Source organism: Pinus tabuliformis, chromosome J (assembly GCF_031772625.1).
Source record: "Pinus tabuliformis cultivar Carrire ecotype Pingquan chromosome J, CPIR1, whole genome shotgun sequence".
NCBI lineage: Eukaryota > Viridiplantae > Streptophyta > Pinopsida > Pinales > Pinaceae > Pinus > Pinus tabuliformis.
Genome location: NC_142295.1, coordinates 1,472,331,560 through 1,472,354,676, shown reverse-complemented (window position 1 = coordinate 1,472,354,676; position 23,117 = coordinate 1,472,331,560). Strand labels below are relative to the sequence as shown.

The following is a 23,117-nucleotide window of genomic DNA, read 5'->3' as shown; positions in this document are numbered from 1 at the left end:
AACCAGATAATGCAATAGGGATTTCTAACGTGTCAGACTTAGAAATTTCAACATGGTATCAGAGTGTTGTAGATCACAAGAGGACTGAAGGCATCAGTGATATCAGACATTTGCATCAGTAGCAGTTGTCCCGAGAGACAAAGCTGCTCCTAAGCAGAAGGCAACAGAGAATAAGTGACACAGGGGGCCTGCGTTATCATTTCGAGCCAAGGAGAGGGTTAGCGCAGAGGTAGAGAGAGGCAGAAGAGGCTCACAAAGAGCCACATCATCCTACTCAGCCAGGTAGGATTGACGCAGTTGGCCAGAGGAGCAATTCAGCCTTTGTCGGGATTGCACAGAGCTGGAAGGCTCAATTTCTTCAGTTGCCAGGGCCTAGGGAGCTGTGGGCAGATTGTGGTTGGAAAGCTGGTGGGGTGTTGTTTCTGTCGAAGCAAGACAGTACCTAATGGGACAGAACCAAGGTAGAGGGAGTCGCTACCTTGATGGATTTCTAGCCAGGAAATCCAGAACCGAGTTGCAGTTGCAAGGAGGATTGGAGAGGAGCGGTTCGACATTTGGCGGGAGGTTTTCCAGCAGGGAAATCAGGACTTAGAGGGAGATTTCCAGGAGGGAAGTCGAAACTCGGAGGGAGTCCAAAAGAGGAGCGAAAATGGCAATGAACGGGCTGAGGGATCAGGACAGGTTGGACAAAGCTTCCAACTTTGTCATCTGGAAGGCCAGGATCTTGCCAGTCCTGAATCAACATCGCATCAAGGACTTTGCCTTGAGACCCATGGCTATCCCGGTCGACCCAGCTGAGAATGAGAAGTATGAGGATGCAATGGTGAGGGCAAAGTGCATGATCCTTGACGGGGTCAAAGATCATGTCGTACCACATATTGCTGAAAAGAACACAACAAAGGAGATGTGGGATACTTTGAAGACATTGTATCAAGGCTCTTCCGTGCAGCGGAAGATGCTATTGGAAAATCAGCTGCGGTCGTATCAGATGCAGAAGGGAGAGCAGATAGATTCGTTCCTCCTCAGATTGCAGGAGATTCGTGACCAACTTACTTCTGTAGGGTCTACATCAGATCCAGAATTCATGGTGAGGACAACCTTGAATGCAGTCTCTGAGGAGTGGGAGACATTTGTCCAAAGTATTTTGGGCAGGGCTACTCTTCCAGGTTGGGAGGAGATGTGGGCAGCTCTTCGCCAAGAAGAGATCAGAAGGTTAACCAAGGCAGGGAGTAGTGGCAAGGGAAATCGACATTATGCATCCCAGTGTCCCAAGAAGAAAAACAAGGGAAAGGCTTCCGACTCCAAGGCAGCGCCAGCTAAGGCAGAAAAAGAAGTCAAGACTGATGACGATTGTGCCATGAGTGCTCATGCACCTCTAGAGAAGAGGTGGGGAGACATCGAGTTGTAGTTAGGAGGACTACATACTAGGGGCAGGATCCTTGAGGTGCCCAAACTCTTGGATCGTATCCAACTACGGGAGCCCTTAATAACAGTAGTAGGATGACAGAGGTCGAGTGGAGCAAAGTGTAGTGGAGTAGCAAGGCAGTGCTTGGGTGCAGAAATCTGAGGCAGCACAGTGGAAGTTGCAGCAACGCAAGAGGCACAAAGGTGTTTGCAGCAGGGCAATGGCAGCAAAGGGAGCACGGGATAGCAGCAGGGGCAACTTCAGCATCATGAGGCTTCCAGACTGACCGGGATGTCAGCATTTGGGTAGATCAGTTACTTACTTCTCAGTAACTGAGTTGCAGTGCAGCAGTTAGCAATGGCAGTACTAGGGGCAACATGGGCACCATATTGAGAGGGAGCTGCAGTACAGATGTAGCAGTGCATGGGCAGCAGTACAAGAAGCAACAATGCAAATGATGTGAGGCAACAAGCCAAGCATCAGCACAGGTACCGGTGCGGAAAGATCAGTGGTGAAGCATTACTGGAGCACATTCCTCGCTAAGAGGGAGTGTTGATTGTGGTAGCATCGAATGTGCTCTAGCCATGAAAATTGGTGGAGATGCTAAGGCACATAAGATCTCCAAGACCCAGAAATGGTTTGGGGAAATTCCACCCGATTGGAGAGATATTAAAATAATTAATATATTTAATGGGGTTCCTAAGTCTAAACTTAGGAAAATTAAAATATTAATGGGTATTAATATAAAATTGGGCGAGAATGTTATAAATGACATGGATCAAGCCAAACCTAATCTTAACCATTGATTAGAGACTTAATCTCAACTATTGAAGACTCAACAGGGAAAGTATAAGAGGAGGCTTGAGGGTCAGTTGGAGACACACCAAAACTGATCAGTCAGTTCGATTTTCTGGAGCGGGGCTTGCTGAGAAAATTTGAGCTAGTGGTCTGTTGCAGCGAGGGGCATTGAGTACATAATAGAGAGGCCGGGATAGTGCCAGAGCGTCAGCATAGAGACTAAAGAGGCTGACACAGAGGCAGCTAGAGCTATGCAAAGGCAGTTGGGGACTGTGCAGAGGCAGAGAGGTCTGCGCGGGTGACCCCGAGGGGCCAAGTGTTGACGTAGAGAGCCAGGAGGCTAACGTAGATGCTTCAAGAGTTACGCTGAAGCTAGCAAGGTTGACGTGGGGCCAAGAGGAAGCAATGTGGGTATATTCTGGGGTATCCATTGTATCAGATGGGTGGACAAATATTAGAAACCAACATTTGATAAATGTTCTTGGTGTTTCTTCTAGTGGTGCAATATTTATTACATGTCATGACTCCTCCTCCATCACTGCATCTGCACAAAACATTGCAGATCTCCTATTGAAATCAATCAAAGATGTTTGTCCGAATAATGTGGTTCAAGTGATCACAGATAATGCAGCAAATTGTAAGGCAACAGGAAAAATTATTGAGCGTACTCATCCACACATCTTTTGGTCTGGGTGCCTGGTTCACACATTGAACCTTTTGATGCATGATATTGTGAAGCACAAAGAATGTGGGTGGATTACTAAGCTTTATAGGAGAGGGAAGCAACTCATTAAATTCATCACAGGGCATACAAGGGTAAACTACTTCTATGGCACTTACTCCAAGTTGCAGTTGCTTAAAATTGCAAAGACAAGATTTGCTAGTTATTACCTCACCTTTAGGCGGCTAGTGAAGGTGAGACAAGCTTTAACTAATCTGGTGTGTGCTAAAACATGGGATGAAATTAACACTGACATAGATGGTGCTAATGCATTCAAGGACACTGTTCTTGACAATTACTTTTGGTCACAGGTTAAATATGTTTTGCGATTCACCAAACCAATTTATTACATGATCAAGTTTGCAGATTCAGATCGACCAGTAATTGGGGAGGTGTATGAGCAAATGGATAGCATGTTGGGGCAAATTAAAGACATTGTTGAGCCTAGAGATACCACCTTGTACAATTATATTCGTGTAGAGGTGCAAAACCGATGGGAAATGCTAAATGTTCCATTGCATGCATTAGCATATGTTTTGACACCTAAATACTATCATCCATCATGGTTTTCAACACCAGCACCTGGGGGGGAAGCAGGAGAAAACCACACCAAGATCAAGAGGTTCACAAAAAATATATGGCTGCATTGAGTAAATTAATCCCTGATGAGGACGCTGCATTGATACGGAGACAGGTGAGCAACTATACGCTTAACACTGGTCCATTTGGGAGCATGCATGCAATTAAAGATGAGAGACTTTTTCTTCTCTCGAGTGGTGGAACATGCATGGAGGGGGTACTCCACTTCTACAGGGTTTGGCATTGCGGGTGCTATCACAGGTGGTAAACACTTCTTCTGCAGAGAGGTGTTGGAGCTCTTATTCTTTCATCCACAGTGTTAAAAGGAACAGGTTGAGTTTAGACCGGGCAGAGAGCTTGGTTTATGTTCATTACAACTTGCGATTATTGTCCCATTACTGTGAAGATGCAAACTCTAATAAAGACCTGTTGATTTGGGACAAGAATCCAGAGGAGCCCAATTTGGAGGATGGAGTGTTGCGATTAGAGCAATTAGAGGATGCTCTTATCCAGGTATGTCCATTGTGGTATGAATTTTCCAATTTTTCCTTATAAAGCATTTCTCTAATTCATGTTTTTAATTTTTTTGTTAACTAGTGTTTTTTTTGCATGAATTTTTTGAGCGATTCCAAGATGATGATGATCGTGTTGATATGCCACCCCCCCATCTGGTCCCTTGGTTCCTAGGTTCCATGGTTCAACACCAACAGTAGGGGGTTCTTCTTCATCAGTTTCATTGCCACTTCCACAACTTCCACCGGCACCATCTTCTTCATTGCGACCACGTGGAGGCCCCCGCCCGCCAACATGATCTGTTCATGGTGGAAGGAGGAGAGATTAGTAGATATATTCACAGTCTACTACTTTTTGTCATAGATTACTCATTGGACTTGTAGGCTTGTGAATTTGAATTTTGAACCTTTTTTGTCTTGGCGGTGACCAAGTGACATATTTTGTAAACATTATTATTTGAATTTTGGACATGACAAATGTTGACAGTTGCTCACTTGCTAGATAAATCATAATATGCTCTATGTTTTATGTTTTATAATATGCTTAAATGTTTTATGTTTTATAATATGCTTAAAAATTTGATGTATGTTTGTTATAGCTAGAATATAGATGATTGTTGTACATACTAGTAACTACAATGGAATCATGGATGCCATATCTATCTTGATTTATGCAAAAATATGCATGTTTTCATGTCTTCTACAATTAATTTTCTATTTGGGATGTTTGTTTTGAGTATAAATGCAAAAAAATATATAAATATATATATATATATATATATATATATATATATAGCAGATGCTTCGCTTCCTAGATTTTCGGAAAATGACGCTTCTGCTTCCAAAAAAACGCTTCTGCTTCGTGCAACATTGAGAGGAAGCGCTGAAAGGATTTTCGTGGGGCAGACTAGAGCTGAGAGGCTGAATATATGTCTTCGAGAAGAGGTATTATTGCCGTGTAACAATCTCTGTTGGGTGAGCCATTTCTGGCACCCTATTTGTACTGAAGAATCTGCATAATAATAAAACCCTAAGAACTGCTGCACCGATTTTCCCGCATTGGGTTTTTCCAGAGACGATTGTCCATAAATAACAGTGTCCATTGTGTGTTTGTCTCAATATTTCAGTTGTTGATCTGTATATGAGTTAAGGTTGTATTTGTGTTTATTTCAGTATTTATATTTAGAAATAACTTGTTCATGGAATAAACAAGTAGGAGAAATTAAACCAGATAATGCAGTAGGGATTTCTAACGTGTCAGACTTAGAAATTTCAACAAGTTGTGGAGTATAATATCTCATTATGTTGCGGTTCAATATATATGCTTATCTTAGATACAAATGATGGTCTAAGCCCCCCTAAAGGGTTAGAAGATGGTGTTAGGAGGTAGACGATTCATTAGGACTTGGTGTGTTGATGTATGATGGTAGTGTCATTAGGAGGGGCCGTTCTACATGATCTTCATGTGTTGGATGTGTAATGGAGAACGCACTTGATGATTAGGTGGGTTAGCAATTTCTTATGATCCCTTCTATTCTAATGTCGCTATGGTTGAATGATTCATGTTGCCATTGTTGGATTTTCCAAGGTGATATAACTTAATGATGTAAAATTTGCTAGACATCACCTAGGGGGAATGTGTTTGATGATGTTAGTACCATCATTGATGTGTTATTAACTTACTTCCTAAGTTTGAGTGAGAAAGGAGGATACTATATCTGATTTGATGGTGATTTAACCTTTTTCCTCTCAAGTTGGATGATGCTTTTGATGTAATAATCCCTTGGTGGTGGATGATGCTTCATGTTTTGTTGTTATCATAGCAACGTCTAAGGAAAACATCTTTTACTTACATGGTATAACATTTTAATAGAGTGCATTCTTCATTGGCACACATGTTCATGGTGACTTAATCAATTGGTGACTATATGGCTGAGGAATATGGTTTTATTTCAGCGTTAACGTTTGAGTGCACATATTGAGGTTGATTTAACTATTTAATGGTTGAATTGATCTAATTCATCTATAGAGCTGGTTGTCTCAAGATTCCCACATGTGGATTGGTTGGATGCATCTTGTGGATCACTTGCTATTTTTGGAGGAGGTTGTTGTGGAGCATTCTCCTAGGAGGATTATTATATTGTTTACTTTCTCATGAATCTTAGAGGGTACACTAAGAAAGTTCTCCTAGGTGGACCTTGAAGCACATCCTCCTATGTGAAGAATTATTTAATGTATTATATTTTGCTTGTTTGCATTCTTGGAGGACTAATTTCATGTAGAACTTTTGCATGTTGACCTTGTTCTCATGCCTAATTTTAGCTATACACTCTCTCTTGGATACTTTTGATCTAACTTCTATTTTTGGATGAGAGCAAGTTGTCCTTGAGAGGCTTTTTTCCACATGATCTAACATAGTCAACAACAAATTAAGGAGAGATCTAACTACTTCAATATTTTACTATTTGTTTGATTTTTCATGGAGTTAGTCGGCAAGATAATGGATTTTTATTATATGAGAGAAGAGACACTATAAAGAGGAGCTCTCTCTCCATTGTAATGATTGTGGAGAATTTGGGGATTAAGGACCTCTCCCCTTGGGCTACATTGTACATCATTTCAGCAAGCTTAATGGAAGATTGGAGGTATTGCATCTATTTTATGGTGAGGCTTATTTTTGCTATTCTTGACATGATTATTTTTGTAGGGAAACCTTATAACTAATCATGAATTCCTTGCAATGGAGCATCTACCATTTGGATAATGTAATGGGAGGATTAAATCCCCCTTATGTTAATTGTCGTTATATTAAACTTGCATCTAACAAACAAAGTTGTTGCTTGAACTAATACAACATTTCCTTAATGGATTTGCTTTATAGTAACACCCCTCGCGTTCCAAGGATAATTTTCTAAATTAATTTTCAGCAAGCCAAGGTTGACTTATGGCATGTATAGCAGCCCTCATTTGCCTCACACATTCATGCAATAACCCTCTTTTTGACTTCATTTCGCCCAAGATTTGGTTGGCATTGGTCATGGGGTTCTCCATCACCTTTTTTATCTCACATATACCACCTCTACAACCACATGTTTTGTTAAGACTTACTCTTCAAACATCACCTAGGGCGCACCCCCCTCCCTAGAACCTTATCAATCCAACACGTTAGGGAAGCCCCATTTGAGTTGGAGAAGAGTCAACCAAAAGAGAGTAAGAGCGAATGTGATGACAGTGGGTAGCCTTCCCTTGAGGGGAAACAATGCCATCTTCAAAAGGTTGAAAGTGGGGAGAACTTTATTTTTCATGACACCTTTCTGTTAAATTTGGCAACTAGGGCCAAACTCCACCTTGGACAACTCATATGATGTAGCTGATATTTTTATTGGATTCCTCTTTCCGAAAGGTGTAGGATTGATCTAAATATCATCTCATTCTGACATGTACAAATGGAATTATGAACTTATTTCGTTTATGGACAAATTGTCAAGGCCAGCCAGCAATCTAATGTAGGCTCAGAAGCCCAAAAGACACATCTCTTCACCTCAATGTTGCATATAAATGGAAGGTACATCTACCTCATTTGGACATCATTCATTCTCACACATATCTCTCTCCCCTCATCTGATTGGGTCGTACAACTTCAGGGTAGCCTTCTTCTCCTCCACACCTGCAAAGTTTGACTGCGATTTTCGGTTTTCTGGGTTGACCGAATTGCAGAAGCGTTGACTAGCGTTGACTGGGAAGCAGTTGACGTTGTTTGACTACATTTTTCCTTGGAGAAATTTTGTTTGGGTGGGCCGCATTTTTGGGCACAAAAATCGAGGCAATATGCGCTGTTTGACCAATGTTGAACGCAGGTTTGACTTTGCATTGACCGAGTTTGACTGATATTTTCAGGACTATTTTGAGCTAATTTGGAGTGTTGTTGGAGGCCGAGTTGACTGGGTTTGACCGAGCTGATTTGGAGGTGTAATTCTACTGATTTAACCAGCGTTGACTTTTTGGTTAGGGCATCCTATTGACTGCAGCTTGACTGGACAGATTTGACTGTGATTGGGCAAGTGAATTTTGTATATTGTACTCTCTCTGTTGAACTTTTGAAGAATAATAAGACTTGATCAAAGGGTTTCCCCACATTGGGGTTTGTCCCTGGCATGCGCCACATCTTATGTCCTCTTGTCTTGGCATGTCTTCTATTGTTTTTATTTATGTTCTACTGCATTTACTGTCATGTTAATGTGATTGCTAATCTAGAAATTGATTTGGGCTAATAAGAAAAATTGAAGTAAATTGCTCTTAAGCATAGAACATACCATTGTTAGCTAAAATTAACATGGTATCAGAGCTGAGATGAAGGCAAAGCCCAAGCAAGAGTGAAAAGAGCAATCACTGAGAAGAGAAATCACTGAAATTTGTTAGACAATGACAAGAGTCAATGGCTTCCGCATCTTACTTCAAGCCTGATTACAAGCTCAATGATAAGTTTGATTATCATGCATGGAAGATGTCTCTTGATTTGACTTTGGAAGAGAAGGATGTTATGGACTATGTGCAGGGAAAGATCACTGAACCTCCTTCAAATGCACCAGCTGTCGTTAAGACAAAGTACAAGAAAGGTATAGTCAAAGCAAAGAATATCATCAGGGATTCTATTAACAAGCATTTGGTTGCATACATCTCTAATTTGAACACATCCAAAGAGATGTATGACAGGTTGGTTGGCATGTTCAAAGTTAGCAATGCAAACCAAGTTTGCTTCCTCAAAAACAAGTTGAAGAACATAAAGAAGGGAAGAGGTGAAGATATCCAATACTACTTCATGAGGATTACGAGATCAAAAATGATCTTCTTTCAATTGGAGAAGTTATTGCTGATAGCGAGCTCACTCTCATTGCCCTTGGAAGTCTCCCTCGTGAATGGCATGTGTTCAACACTACTATCCTCAACAATGACAGGATTCCAAGTTTTGATGAATTGTTGACTAGCTGCACTCAAGAAGAGATAAGGATGATGGAGAGAGGCATGCCTTCAAATAGGAATGAACCTATTGCATTCTCCGCTCATGCTAAAAAGAAGAACAATGCAGGTTCAAAAAAGCAATGTCAAGGAAAATCGGGATTCAAAGATGGAAGGAAGGGAAGATGCTTCAATTGTAACAAGTTTGGCCACTATGCTAGGGAGTGTCCTAATAGAAGGGATACACCTCATGATGATGACAACAACAACCACAACAATTTCAGGGGCAACAACAATCAAAGGAATGGCAGATTCAACAACAAAGGAAAAAGGAATGCTCCTGCTACTCAACATGGAAATGGTCGACCTCCCAAAAGATCAAGAAACTCTAGGTATGATGAATCTAATGTTGTAGATAACAAGCAAAAATAATTTTATCTTATATCTGCCCTCTCTATTGCCTCTCCACCGGATAACTTGGAAAATTGGTTGATTGATAGTGGTGCCTCAAGGCACTTCACTGAGTATAAGAAAGCTCTTTCAAATCTGATAGAAAATGATACAAATTTGGAGATCATTCTTAGGGACAATGCCACCTATCCCGTGAAGGGAGTTGGAAATGTTACTCTTCAATTGAATCAAGGTAACACCATTCATCTACAAGAAGTTCTATATGTACTTGATCTAAAGAAGAACCTGGTATCTATCTCGGCAATGGAAGACAAAGGATTCAAGGTGGCATTCATTGATGGAAAGGTACGTGTTTGGAATAGAAATTTCAAAGAATCATTTACTCTTGGATTCAGGGTTGATAGCCTATATCAAGTTGGAGGAAGCCCATTGGGAGCTATGTCTTGCGACGCATCTCTTCAATCTGAATCATGGCACCAAAGGTTTGATCATCTACATTATAAGGCTCTCCCGATGTAAGGAAGATGGTGACAGGTATGCCCAAATTTAAAGTAGAACGTGAAGGTGTTTGTCAGGGATGTGCTGAAGGAAAACATACAAGGGGACCATTCCCCTCAAGTGATAGCAAGACTACCGACATTTTGCAATTGGTTCATTCTGATCTATCTGGTATGATGCCCGTGACATCCTTGGGAGGATATTTATATTATGCTATCTTTGTGGATGACTTCTCTCGCAAAACTTGGATATATTTCTTGAAGAAGAAGGACGAAGTATTCTCATGGTTCTGTTCTTTCAAAGCCTTGGTCGAAAATCAAACTGGGAAGAAGATCAAAATATTGAGGACCAATAATGGAACCAAATATGAATCAAATGAGTTCAATGACTATTGTAGAGAAGCTGGCATTAAGAGGGAGACTACTACCGCATATACTCCTGAGCAAAATGGTGTTGCTGAAAGGAAGAATCGTTCTATTATAGAAGCCACTCATGCCATGCTTCATGATCAAAGCCTTCCAAAGTTCTTATGGGCGAAAGTTGCCAACACTCTCATGTATGTTCAAAATAGATGCCCTCATCAACCATTGGACTCCAAAACTCCCGAAGAAGTTTTCACCAGTAAGAAACCTAATGTTTCTCACTTTAATATTTTTGGTGGCCTCGTATATTTTTATGTGCCGAAAGAAAAGAAAAGCAAATTGGATGCATCTGGGAAGAAAGGAACATTTTTGGGCTATAATGAAACTTCTAAGGCATATAGAATCTATGTGCCTGGTCAAAGAGAAGTAGAGATAATTCATGATGTCACCTTTGATGAAGATGTTGCCCTTGGGAAGCTTAGTAACCTTCCTATTCCAAGGACGGACAAAGAAGAATATTCAGGAAAGCAAGGAGAGACGCGGGAGGAGTCGATGCCCGATGTTGAAGGACCAATGGATCCCATTGATCCACCTCCTCGTGAGCCCTCCTCCTAAAAAAGGAGACCCTCGTGGCTTAGGGAAACTCTCGAAGATGCCGAGAGACATATTGCTCCAAGGGGAACTTTTCGTGAAAGGAAGAAGCCAAATAGGTACCAAGGGTACTTAACTGCCATGAGCACCATTGTTCAAACTGAGCCTTGCACATTCGAAGAAGCTATGAAGCACCAAGTTTGGAAGGATGCTATGAACGAAGAGTATGAGTTGATTATGAAAAATGATGTCTGGGATGTGTTCCCTAGACCCAAGGACAAATTCATTGTCAACTCAAAATGGCTCTACAAGATCAAGCATAGAGCTGATGGAAGTGCTGAAAAATTCAAATTTAGGTTTGTTGCTCAAGGCTTCTCTCAAAAGGAAGATGTGGACTATGATGGGATATTTGCACCAGTTGCCCGATATACCACCATCCGTTCGATTATAGCCCTTGTTGCCTCGCAAGGATGGAACCTACACTAGATGGATGTGAAAATCGCCTTCTTGCATGGTTTAATTAAGGAGGAAGTCTATGTTTAACAACCCGAGGGGTTCAAAGTTCAAGATCGTCAGACACATGTATGCAGGTTGAAGAAAGCCCTCTATGGGTTGAAGCAAGCTCCCCGAGCTTGGTATGAGAGGATCAACAACTATCTGATGAAGCTGGGTTTTACAAGAAGTGAAGCTGATCTGAACCTTTACTTTAAGGTTGAGAATGACAAACCTCTCATCTTGGTACTTTATGTGGACGATCTCTTTCTGACAGGTGCAGACCCTCTTATTCATCAATGTAAGAGGGAGTTGGCTTCCGAGTTTGAAATGAAGGACCTAGGACTGATGCATTATTTCCTAGGGTTGGAGGTCTGGCAAAAGCCAGGTGAGATTTTCCTTTCTCAAGGAAAATACATTGTGAAGCTACTTGAAAGATTTGGGATGGTGGACTGCAAGTCCGTGACTACTCTGATGGAACTTAACTTCAAGAAGTTATGCAAAAGCGCTACTAGGCCCGATTTGGGAAATCCTTCTGAGTATCGTCAACTCGTGGGGGCCTTGATGTTCTTAGTGAACTCTCATCCGGACATATGTTTTGCAATGAATACATTGAGTCAGTTTATGGTCGAGCCTCATCACATACATTGGATTGTTGCCAAGAATATTTTGAGATATCTTTGGGGCACAATCACCTATGGACTGAGATACACTGCTCGGAATGTGAGGCCCCATGGTTATTCTGATGTTGACTAGGCTGGCAATGTGGTGGATCGTAAGAGCACATTTGGATGTTGCTTCTCTCTAGGTTCTGCATCGATTTCCTAAATGAGTAGGAAGCAGAAGTCAATTGCTTTGAGCACCATTGAGGCTGAATATATTGCTGCTAGTATGATCTCCCGTGAAGCTGTTTGGTTGAGGAAGCTCTTTAGTGAACTATTTGGACATGTGCTGGATACCACCGTGATCTTTTGTGACAACCAAAGTGGGATTCGTCTTTCTAATAATCTCGTGTTTCATTACCACTCCAAGCATATTGATATCAAGTACCACTTTATCTAGGATGTGGTACAACGGGGAGCAATAAGGCTCCATCACATTAGGAGTCGGGACTGATGATCAGGTCACAGATATTCTTACAAAGCCCCTGGGGAAGGTCAAATTCTTAACCTTCCATGAACGACCTGGAGTCGTGGAGAGACCCTCTTATGAGGGTCCCATTTGATATGGATATTGAGCTCTGGGAGCTTTGGGGGGCTTGGGGTACTTCTGGGAGCGATGAGCGACCATAGGGTGAGTGGTTCACCTTCCCCTAGTGGTGCGCGATGTACAGGGTGAGTGGTTCATCTTTCCCTGTGATACCCCATGATGGTTGAGATATGCATAGGATGAGTGGTTCACCTTCTCCTATGGAATATGAGCAAGATGAGTGGTTCACCTTCTCCTTTCGATACATCCTACCCATGTAGTCTAGAACTCATGGGAAGTACCTCTCATCTAGCCAATGAGTGGTAAATGAGGATAGGGACCATAGTACTACCGATGGACACATCGTGTACTACCATATTCCCTATGCTAGGATGTTTGATATTGATCTGGGATCAATGGAGACTGACTTTGGGTCAGTGGAGAGTGGTATGATACACTCGATTATTTCTTCATAGTTCAACAAAGCAAAGCAGAGTAGAGCAGAACAGAGCAAAATATAGCAAAGATTGTCAGATGGTTTGGCAGGTGGATTTCTCCCTAGTTGAGAGGGAGTGTTAAATTTGGCAACTAGGGCCAAACTCCACCTTGGATAGATCATATGATGCAACTGATATTTTTATTGGATTCCACTTTCCAAAAGGTGTAGGATTGATCTAAAGATCATCTAATTTTGACATTTACAAATGGAATTATGAATTTATTTCGTTTATGGACAAATTGACAAATTGTCAAGGTCGGCCAACAATCTAATGTAGACTCAAAAGCCCAAAAGACATGTCTATCACCCTCAAATTTGCATATAAATAGAAGGTGCATCTACCTCATTTGGACATCATTCTTTTTTTCAGAGAGAAAAACATGATGATATTATATTAAGGAAATATAATGAACAGATACATATAAAGCCATATGGTGCTGGCCGACAGAAAGGCCAAAAAAAAAGGACTAATGCTGTTGAGATCAGTACCAATACATTCCAAGTGAGCAACATAGATTCACATGAGACCAAAACATTCTAACATAAAGGAGAGGTCCATAAAAAGATCCAACATAGAGCACAGAAAAGGCGATAGAAGAACAGCAGGATCAAGCTGGGTCGAGCATAGCAGAAATATGGATCAGAGTGGAGGAAATAGGAGCCTTGGACTCCTGGAAGATGCGAGCATTCCTCCATTTCCACAGGAGCCAGCACGTGATGATGAATAAGGATCTCCATGCTGGCCGTTGATCTGACCACCATCTGTAACCATCCTGAACAGAAGAGAAAACCTGGTAAGGAAAACCATATGATAAGGAGAGATCATACCAGATTTGGGACGATGCCGGACATTGAAAGAACATATGGACATTTGTTTCGGACGCCTGACAGCACATGGAGCATCTTCCGGGGCCCATCCATCCCTTCCTTTGAAGAACCTCCCATGTGAGGTTCCTGTTAGAGAAAACCAGCCACGAAAATAAAATTGCCTTGAGCTGACAGGTAGATTTCCAGAGTTTGAAAGGAAAGGAGGGGCCGGGAAGCGGCGGAAGAAAGGATGAGGCAGCTGCGTATAAATCTTTGACACGTACATGCTGATTGGAGAACCCCATCGACCAAACTAATTCGTCTTTTAAACCTGTTTGAGTAATACCTTTCCCTGCAAAACAATTAACAGCAGAGGACCATGTAGGCCGGAGAGAAAGGGGCAGACCAAGGTCATCACCGTCCCTCCAGATTGGCGAAGAAGACGACCAGGAATGGATCAATTTATTCCAAGTGAAGATCCCCTTAGTGTGTAGAAATGATATGAGATCGGGAGTGAGCATGGACTCCAGTCCATAAGTAGTTGAGTCAATACCAAGAAGGATGCCAGAGCCGGAAAAAATGTTCCATTTTAAGAAAGACATAAAGAGCGCCTGAACCTTTCTGAGGCTGAGCCAAATGGCGGACCCCCTCTTTGAGCCGAGGGATTTCCTCCTATACCAATGTGCGATCGGCCTTCCTTTCAGATATTTCTGTTTGATGATGGAGCTCCAAATGCCGTCTCCGAAGATGCCTCTGTGCAGAGATTTACATAGGAGGGCCATGCCAAATGACCTCATATGTAATAGGCCCCAACCGCCATCCCTCTTCGGTCTTGTGATGGAGTCCATCTTTACCAAATGGATCTTTGATTGGTGGGATCTTCCGCCCCAAAGAAAATTAGCAGACAGAGAAACGATTTTGCTAATTATGGAAGCCGGGAGGAAATAAAGATGAGCCCAATAGACTGCAAGATGAGAAAGGACCGATTGAACGAGGATGAGTCTGCCTCCCAGAGAAAGGAAACGCATCTCCCATCTTGAGATTTTGTTATAGAAACGATCAATCAGCCATAACCAGTCCTGTTTGCGGTTCCCTTTTGGTTTGAGGAGGAAACCCAAATATTTAAAGCCCTCCATTATAGATGCCAGATTAATACCAAATAACGCGGCAATCCATTGAGCTAACTCCTGATTAGTGCCATTGTGATACAACATGGATTTGATCTTGTTTATGACCAGTCCTGTTGCTGATTGAAACTTAAGAAAGATCTCATTGAGACAGAGCCAGCTAGATTTGTGAAGCATGGCACAGATAAGAATGTCATCAACAAAAAGGTTATGAGAAAGAAAAATATTCTTACAGATCTTGATCGGAAGACAGCGCTGGTCAGCAACAGCTTTGTTGATCTGTGTGCTAAGAGAATTCATGACAAGGATAAAGAGTAGGGGAGAGAGAGGACAGCCCTGTCGCAGCCCTCTCTCCGCCTGAAAAAAGGATGATGGGATACCATTGATGATAACTGAATATGAAACATTTTCGACACATGCCATCACCCAATTGATTCCCTGCGTCCTCAGTCCAATTTTTGCAAGGAGAATTCTGAGGAACCCCCAATCAACACAGTCGTAAGCCTTTTCCAGATCTATCTTTAGGATAGCGGCATCAGTGTTTTTGGATAAGACTGAAAATAAGCACTCCTGTGTCGAGGCAACTGCATCAAGAATATTCCTATCAGATAAAAAAGCGTGCTGATCCTTGGAGATGAAGGCGTTGAGAACAGGTTTCATTCTCTCAGCGATAATTTTTGATATGATTTTGAAAAGGATGTTACATAATGCAATGGGCCTGTAGTCTGCAAATGATTCCGATCTTTCCTTTTTGGGAATTAGAGCTATGAAAGTGGCAGTGAGAGCGCTGTTTATGTTCCCTGATATACGAGTGGCATCCACCATCCCCAACAGATCATCTTTAAACATATCATAAAAGTGCGAGAAGAACTCGATCGACCAGCCATCTGGTCCGGGACATTTGTCCTTTTTGAACTTCTTGATAGCACCATGAAGTTCCTCTTCGGAGATGGGCTTGAAAAATTGTGTATTGGCCTCATCATCAAACATAACTGGCACTTGGTCAACCGCCCAGAAGACATCGTTTATATCAATCATCCGCCGCTGGTATTGATTCTGAAAATACCTTGAGGCTTCCATCGAAATATCATGCTGAGAGTATAAGAAACCCCCGTTGCCATCTTCGATCCTCCAAATAGAATTTTTGCATCTCCTTGCGTTTGCGAAATGGTGGAAAAACTTTGTATTTCGGTCGCCCTCCTTGAGCCAGATCGCCCTGCTTTTGAGTCTCCAGGATGACTCCTCCTTTTGCACTCATTTGGACATCCTTCATTCTCACACATCTCTCTATCCTCATCTGATTGGGTTGTACAAATTCACAGCAGCCTTCTTCTGCTCCACACGTGCAAAGTTTGACTGTAATTTTCTGTTTTCTAGGTTAACCAAATTGCAGAAGGGTTGACCAACGTTGACCGGGCAACAATTGACATTGTTTGACTGTGTTGTTCCTTGGAGAAATTCTGTTTGGGCAGGCCGCATTTCTGGGCACAGAAATTGAGGCAACCTGTGTTGTTTGACCAGTGTTGACCACAGGGAAGTTGACTGCAGGGAAGTTGAGCATAGGTTTGACTCTGCGTTGACCGAGTTTGACTGAGATTTTTGGGACTGTTTTGAGCTGATTTGGACTGTTGTTGGAGGCCGAGTTGATTGGGAGGTGTAATTTTGTTGATTTGACCAGCGTTGACTTTCTGGTTAAGGCATCCTATTGACTGCAGTTTGACTGGACAGATTTGACTATGATTCAGCAAGTGAATTTTGTATATTGTACTCTCTCTCTGTTGAAATTTTGAAGAATAATAAGAAGACTTGATCAAAGGGTTTCCCCACATTGGGGTTTGTCCCTAGCATGTGCCACATCTTGTCCTCTTGTCTTGGCTTGTCTTCTACTGTTTTTATTTATGTTCTATCTGCATTTACTGTCATATTAATGTGATTGCTAATTTGGAAATTGATACTGGGCTAATAAGAAAAAATGAAGTAAATTACTCTTAAGCATAGAACATACCATTGTTATCTAAAATTAACACTTTCATTGCAACATTCAAGGGCATTATCACAATCTGTTTAAAGAGCTATGAACACTTTCCAATTTCTTTCAATATCCCACTAGCAATGCTTGGCTATTTACATGCAAGAGGCACTCAAACTTCAATCCCAGATTCTCCACCCCTCCCATAGACCAACATCCTATTGAATGATCATCTTCATCTGCCTAGTGCTCCCCTGTACCAACAATACCAAGAGACAGATCATTAGCAAAATGCTCCTAATTGTATATTAGTGTGGGATTGGGGGGCTATTCCTACTTCTCAATGATCCCAATGATATTGTCATTCCAGATCCCATACTAGCAATCAAACAAGGCCACCCAAGCCTCAACGGTAGGCGACCTCATCTAGGCAACAATGCAATGCACGATCCAACTTATATTCCAACTCCTCTTCCCAACAACATTCTATACGGAATTTCCTCCATTCAGCCTTAAATTAGGTAGCAAGTGCTAGCATATCCTTGTTTGCTTTCTTTGTATCCATATTCTAGGTCTATTTCTTTCAAATCTGTTTTCAACAATCAAAACTCAGTTTTTAGGTCTTGGCTTAGAGCAGCACCTCACTTTATTTTACTTAATTTCTGTCAGGTTTTATAGGGCACTCCCACCATGTATCAGCACTATTTACTCAACAATCCCATTGACCTACTATTGAGATCATTTCTTGGATATCAACAGAATTATCTTATTTTATTACCTTATGTAGGCTTCCTTTGTTAGATTTTAGAACATCAATAGTTGAAAGAAAAAAAATACATAACCATGAAGGTTTTCCAAACTGAATTCCCTCCTTCCACAAAATATCATAAATATTTGAAGTAGAAAATTGAGACAAAATGGGAGACTGAAGGAAAATATAGATCTTCAGCCTTGTTTGAATCTAGCCTGAAACAAACCATCTTATCAGAGAGAGGCTCTCACAAGGAGCACTAAGATCTTCAGCCTTGTTTGAATCTAGCCTGAAACAAGCTAACTTATCAGAAAGAGACTTTCTCATGAGGAGCACTAAAAATAATACAATTATATAAAAAATCCAAAAGTAGACAGAGGTTGTCCATTGGGCTACAGCCTAGTAGCAACTTAGAGAGCTTGTTGTAAAGATGACCTGGGTTCATTTCCTAGTGCACAAGCTTCAGACAAATCTGTACCAGAAACAAGAATCTGCTCTCTAGAGCCAGCACAAGTTGAATCAAGGTCAGCAAGAATAAACATCGATGTTGCCTGTGATTTGATTGTTTCATCTACAGAGGAAAAATTGCCCACCGAATTGGCTCAAGAAATTGCCCACCAGATTGGAGCACTAAAAATAATATAATTATATAAAAAAATGCCAAAAATAGACAAAGGATGTCCATTGGGCTACGGTCTGTTGAAATTCTGATGTTCTATGCTGTTACAATCACTTAAATCCAAAAATTCTTTATGCTGCAAAAACAAGTTAAGTAATTGTCGATAGAACATAAACCATATAAACCATATGCACAATGGAAGACAACCAATAACTCAATGAGACACAAAGAAGTTAGGTCAATGACCAGGGCAAAACCCACAATGGGAAAACCCAGCCAGATTCTCCTTCTATTAGAAATCAATTGTTCAATAGAGATACAAAGTACAATGAGAGAATGAAGAAGTTCACCCAAATCTGAAGAAGATCTCTGATAGCAGTAGTTGACGCAAACACGGAATCACTTTGGCTCCCTCTCTCTCTCTCAATCTTCCTCTAAACTCTCAAACTCTCTCTTTCGCATGTTTGAATCCTCCTTTCACAAGCACAAGTGTATCAAGTGAGGATGAGAGGCACAAATATATAGGAAGAGCAAGGAGGTCGAATTCATGAAGGGTTTACTCCTATGCCTTGAGGAGGAGTTACATATGCCAAAACAAGAGTGTAACTTATGCCATAAAGGAGAGGAGTGTAACTTACGCATTTAAAAGATAAGTATAACTTATAAGTTATGCATTAATAAAGTGTAAGAGGAATCTTTTTATGACGAGTCATTAAAGTGTGAAAGAGAGTGTAAGAGGTGTGTAAGAGCATTAAAGAGAGCGAGGAATGAATCCATTAAGAGAGAGAAAGAGAGTAACATATGCATTAATTGAGGGGAGTTACATATGACATGATTGAGTTTCATGATTGAGAGACTTGAATTTATTTTTGATAATAATATAATAATATCATAAACATGATAATAGTAATAATAATAATAATATTGATGATTAAGTTAAAAATTAAACAATTGAGATTGATTAAGGAAAAGTTAAGTGATTTTCCATCATATATATATGATTACGAATTGATGGAAGGTGATTTACTTATTTTGGAAACCCATGGTTGCATAGATAGACATCTCTTTCTGTTTTTAGAAAGTCACTTTAGAAAGGTCAAAAATGAAATTTTATTCAAGGAAATACATTCAATAGCTGCCAATTTTCAACACGGTCTATTAGCAACTTAGAGAGCTTGTTGTGAAGATGACTTGGGCTGAATTCCTAGTTAACAAGCTTCGGGCAAATCTGTACCAGAAATGAGAATTTGCTCTCCAGACTCCAGAGTCAGCACAAGCTGAATCAAGGTCAGCAGGAATAGACATCGATGTTGCCTGTGATCTGATTGTTTCGGCTACAGAGGAAAAATTGCCCACCAGATTGGCTCAAGAAATGCAATCTTGAATCAACATGCTCCGCTTCACAAGGAACGAAGGCTCCAGTGTTTGATAAACCTAACAAGGATGGTTTCCAAATGCACTTATTTGTTATTAATGGTCAATCTCTGAACTGCATATACCAAGAGCCTATTGGTTTGCTGCTAAATTATGGAATCACTTCTCTGCATAGAATCATGCTTGCTTTGAAGGACAGGGAAAACCAGGACAATTTATTATATGACTTTCATTTCCTTAATATTTTCTTCAACTGGCCCTAGAAATCTTAATCTTGACGAGGATAGGAAAATTTAAAACTACACCAGAATATTCAACAGAACAGGATGTTGCTACAATGCCATCATTGTCAGCTGAAGACAATAGCAATGCCACAGAGGCATATTCAGCAGATCAATATGTTGGCAGAAAAATTTTGTCTTCAACTGACATGGATGTTGAATTCGGTGCTCAGAAGAGATATCAGTGGTGACAGGTTTTTAAATGTTTTTAATGACGCTTCCTTATCACATAAGAGTGGCAAACATACACCATCTATCAAGAATGGGGTGCTGCTTAACTGAACAACCACCCAGCCCAACCTAGTGATCTTGGGCAGTTCAACACCCCCTTGCACCTCGCATGTCGGCCAGTAGGAATGAAACTGGATGGGGACTATAGCGTCACACGCCTTTCATGGACCTGGCTAGCCTCTCATGGCTGAGACAAGGAGTTCTGAATATATTTTGGATTTGTTTTTTCGAATTTTCTTTCTTAAAAAATGCCAAACCCTGGAAAATTGGGGGAATATCAAACTAAACTCAATAGATTCTATAGTTCAATTGGGACCCGTGGTTACTTACCAAAAGGACATTTAACCAGCCAGCAGAGAATAAAATACTTCCAGATATTCAGTTTTTGAAAGAAAATGAAGCACTTAGACAATCCCGAATACAATTTCTCTAAGGCGATTCTGGCTTCCAAGGCTTTTAACCTATGAAATTAAAAATTCGAAAAATAAAAACAAACGAGCCATCGAATTCATGCCACATGGAGATGCACTGAAATTTCAAACAAATTATATCCGGAGAGTGCAAACTATTGAAATAAACTAAATATAGATGGAGTAATGTTTCTGACCTGCTCGCAGAATTGAGGTAAAATTAATAGATTGTGAAGAAGGGGTTCGATCTCAGGGTATGTTATCTTTATATACCCATCTTCGTCTTGATCTGCTGGTTCAGCCATCTTATTTGTATTGTCTTGATCTGCTGGTTCGGCCATCTTATTTATAAAGACGAATGAGAGTATGTTGAATTGATATGAACAACAGAGGTGCGGAGTGTGTACAGCGAAAATCGATCTCCAGAAAACAGATCTATGGATAGAGCAGGTGACATAAAAATGCAGAAGGCATCACAGGTGGATGCACGGGAAGAGTGTAAAAATTAACCGTTCAGTATTGTACGGGACAGTCAAATATATATCTATTGTTAAGACCGACATTGACGGGGGTTCTGGTGAATAGTCCATTTGCATTCGCTTGGACAATGGGGAGACATGACGTGTTGATTACTTTGGCAGTTGGAGATATCATGCCAGGATGAGATGGTCAGCCCGCATAAGGCTGACCTTTTGTAATTCACGCTGGATGATGTGAGAGATGTAGAGGTTCGAGAGGATGAAATTGCACAAAGATGCTACAGTTCCATCTTGACTTGAATTTGGTGCTAATCTATTTTGTACACCGGTGCACTGTTTCCACACACTTCTGGAATATTCTTGTTTTCTTGAATCTCGGTCTGATTTGTTATTCTCTTTAATCTTTGCATGTTATTGTCTGATTTGTTATTATCTTTGAAGGTAGAATAATCCAAATGTAGAATAATTGTTGTGATATTTGAAGGTAGAATAATCTAAATGTAGAATTTGTGAGGTGGGTTTTGCGTTACAAATAAGGTGTCTTATATACTAATTTAGTCTCTGCTTTTGCTTTGACTTTAAAATTAGATAATAATATAATAATAATAAAGAATGTAATTTATTATCTGCTGTCGCCTGAGAGCTGCCGCCTGCTCGGCCTTCGGCTCTGCCCCAGCGCTTTCCAGATCGAGCTCGGATCCGTTGACCAGTTCGCTGATCCCCTCCCCTGCGCGCTTCCGCGGTTGAACCAGCTGAGGATCCGTCCGCGCTTCCTTTGCGGCTGTGCCTGTTGAGGATCATGGAGCCTTGATCTGCCAATCAGATCTTGGGCCCATGGAGGTGCTGGGCACCCCCCAGACCCCTTCCTCCCCTCCTCCGTCGGCAAGCTCCCCTGCTGAAGCGTTTAGTCGCCTTCTTGAAGGGTTGCCCAAGAAGAAAAATGCAGAAGCAGCGAGATTCGTCAAGAAACTTGACGATATCCCCGAGATTTCATTACCTCCGGAAACCCCGATCCAGGTTGCTCTGTCTCTGTCTGAGAGGGCCCTCATAGGTCAGTTTACTGGCTTATGGCCTTCTCCCAAGTCGACAGAGAGTTGGGTTAAAAGAAATTGGTTGCCGCTGATCAGCGAAAGTGTGACATCTTATTTCCTGGGTCGAGGATTCTTCCTCTTTGAGTTTACCTCCAAAGAAGATAAGGAGCTGATCTTTCGAAATGGCCCTTACTTTATGGGCCCCCAGGGTCTGTACCTGAACAAATGGACTCCCGACTTTGATCCAGCAGTAGATGTGCCCAAAGCTGTTCCGGTTTGGGTAAGGCTCCCCAATCTCCCGGTTCATTGCTGGAACTGGGACTCCCTGATGCATATTGGAAATGCCCTAGGGAAATTCATAGATCGAGCGAACAGCAAGGATCAATACGACTGCGCAAGGATCTGCGTAGAGGTGGATCTGGAGGAGGGGCTTCCTGAGGCCATCAAACTCAAAGTAGGGAACTGGACACATGTGCAGAAGTTAGACTATGAACAGCTGCCTTTCAAATGCCGGAAATGCCAGGTCTATGGACACTTCGCCAGAAACTGTCCAACGGCCAACGAAGCAGCTCAAGGGAAGGAGGCCGGTTGGAACCAGGTAAAACGATCCAAAACGGCACCTAAGAACCAGAAGCAGGGAGGAGTTACAGGCAAAGACCTTCCGAAGGACCCTGTCCAACAGACCCAGCAGTCCCAGCCCTCGATCAATCTAGAGAACAGGTTCGGCCCTCTCAGCTCCCAACCAGAGGATTCTCATGAAGAAGCAGCTCAGATGCCAGAGGCCCCAGACAAAGATCCCCAACCACTCAGCGATAAGGACAAGGGAGCTGCAGAAAGCTCAAAAGGTACCCCTGAAGTAGCCGAGGAGGAGGACCAAGAATCAGAGGAGGAAGGGGAAATAGGAGTATCCCAATCCTCGGTAAGGAGATCTACAAGAGGACGTAAAACGGATCGGGAGAAAAGAGAACATGAAACGTACAAAGATAAACTCCAGGGCAGCCAACCAACATTGGAGAAGCTGCTAGC

The 23,117-nt window shown here is 41.5% G+C and overlaps 1 protein-coding gene across 1 annotated transcript in view; it reads right to left on the bottom strand.

Moving 5' to 3' along the window:
* LOC149232933 (uncharacterized) overlaps positions 1-21,410 on the bottom strand; it is an 80,494-nt gene extending 59,084 nt beyond the window's left edge. Inside the window, exon 1 of the mRNA XM_089379563.1 lies at positions 20,779-21,410. Coding sequence (XP_089235689.1) covers positions 20,779-20,922 — 144 coding nt within the window. The 5' untranslated portion in view covers positions 20,923-21,410. The remainder of the gene's footprint in view (positions 1-20,778) is intronic.
* Positions 21,411-23,117: the final 1,707 nt, after the last annotated feature.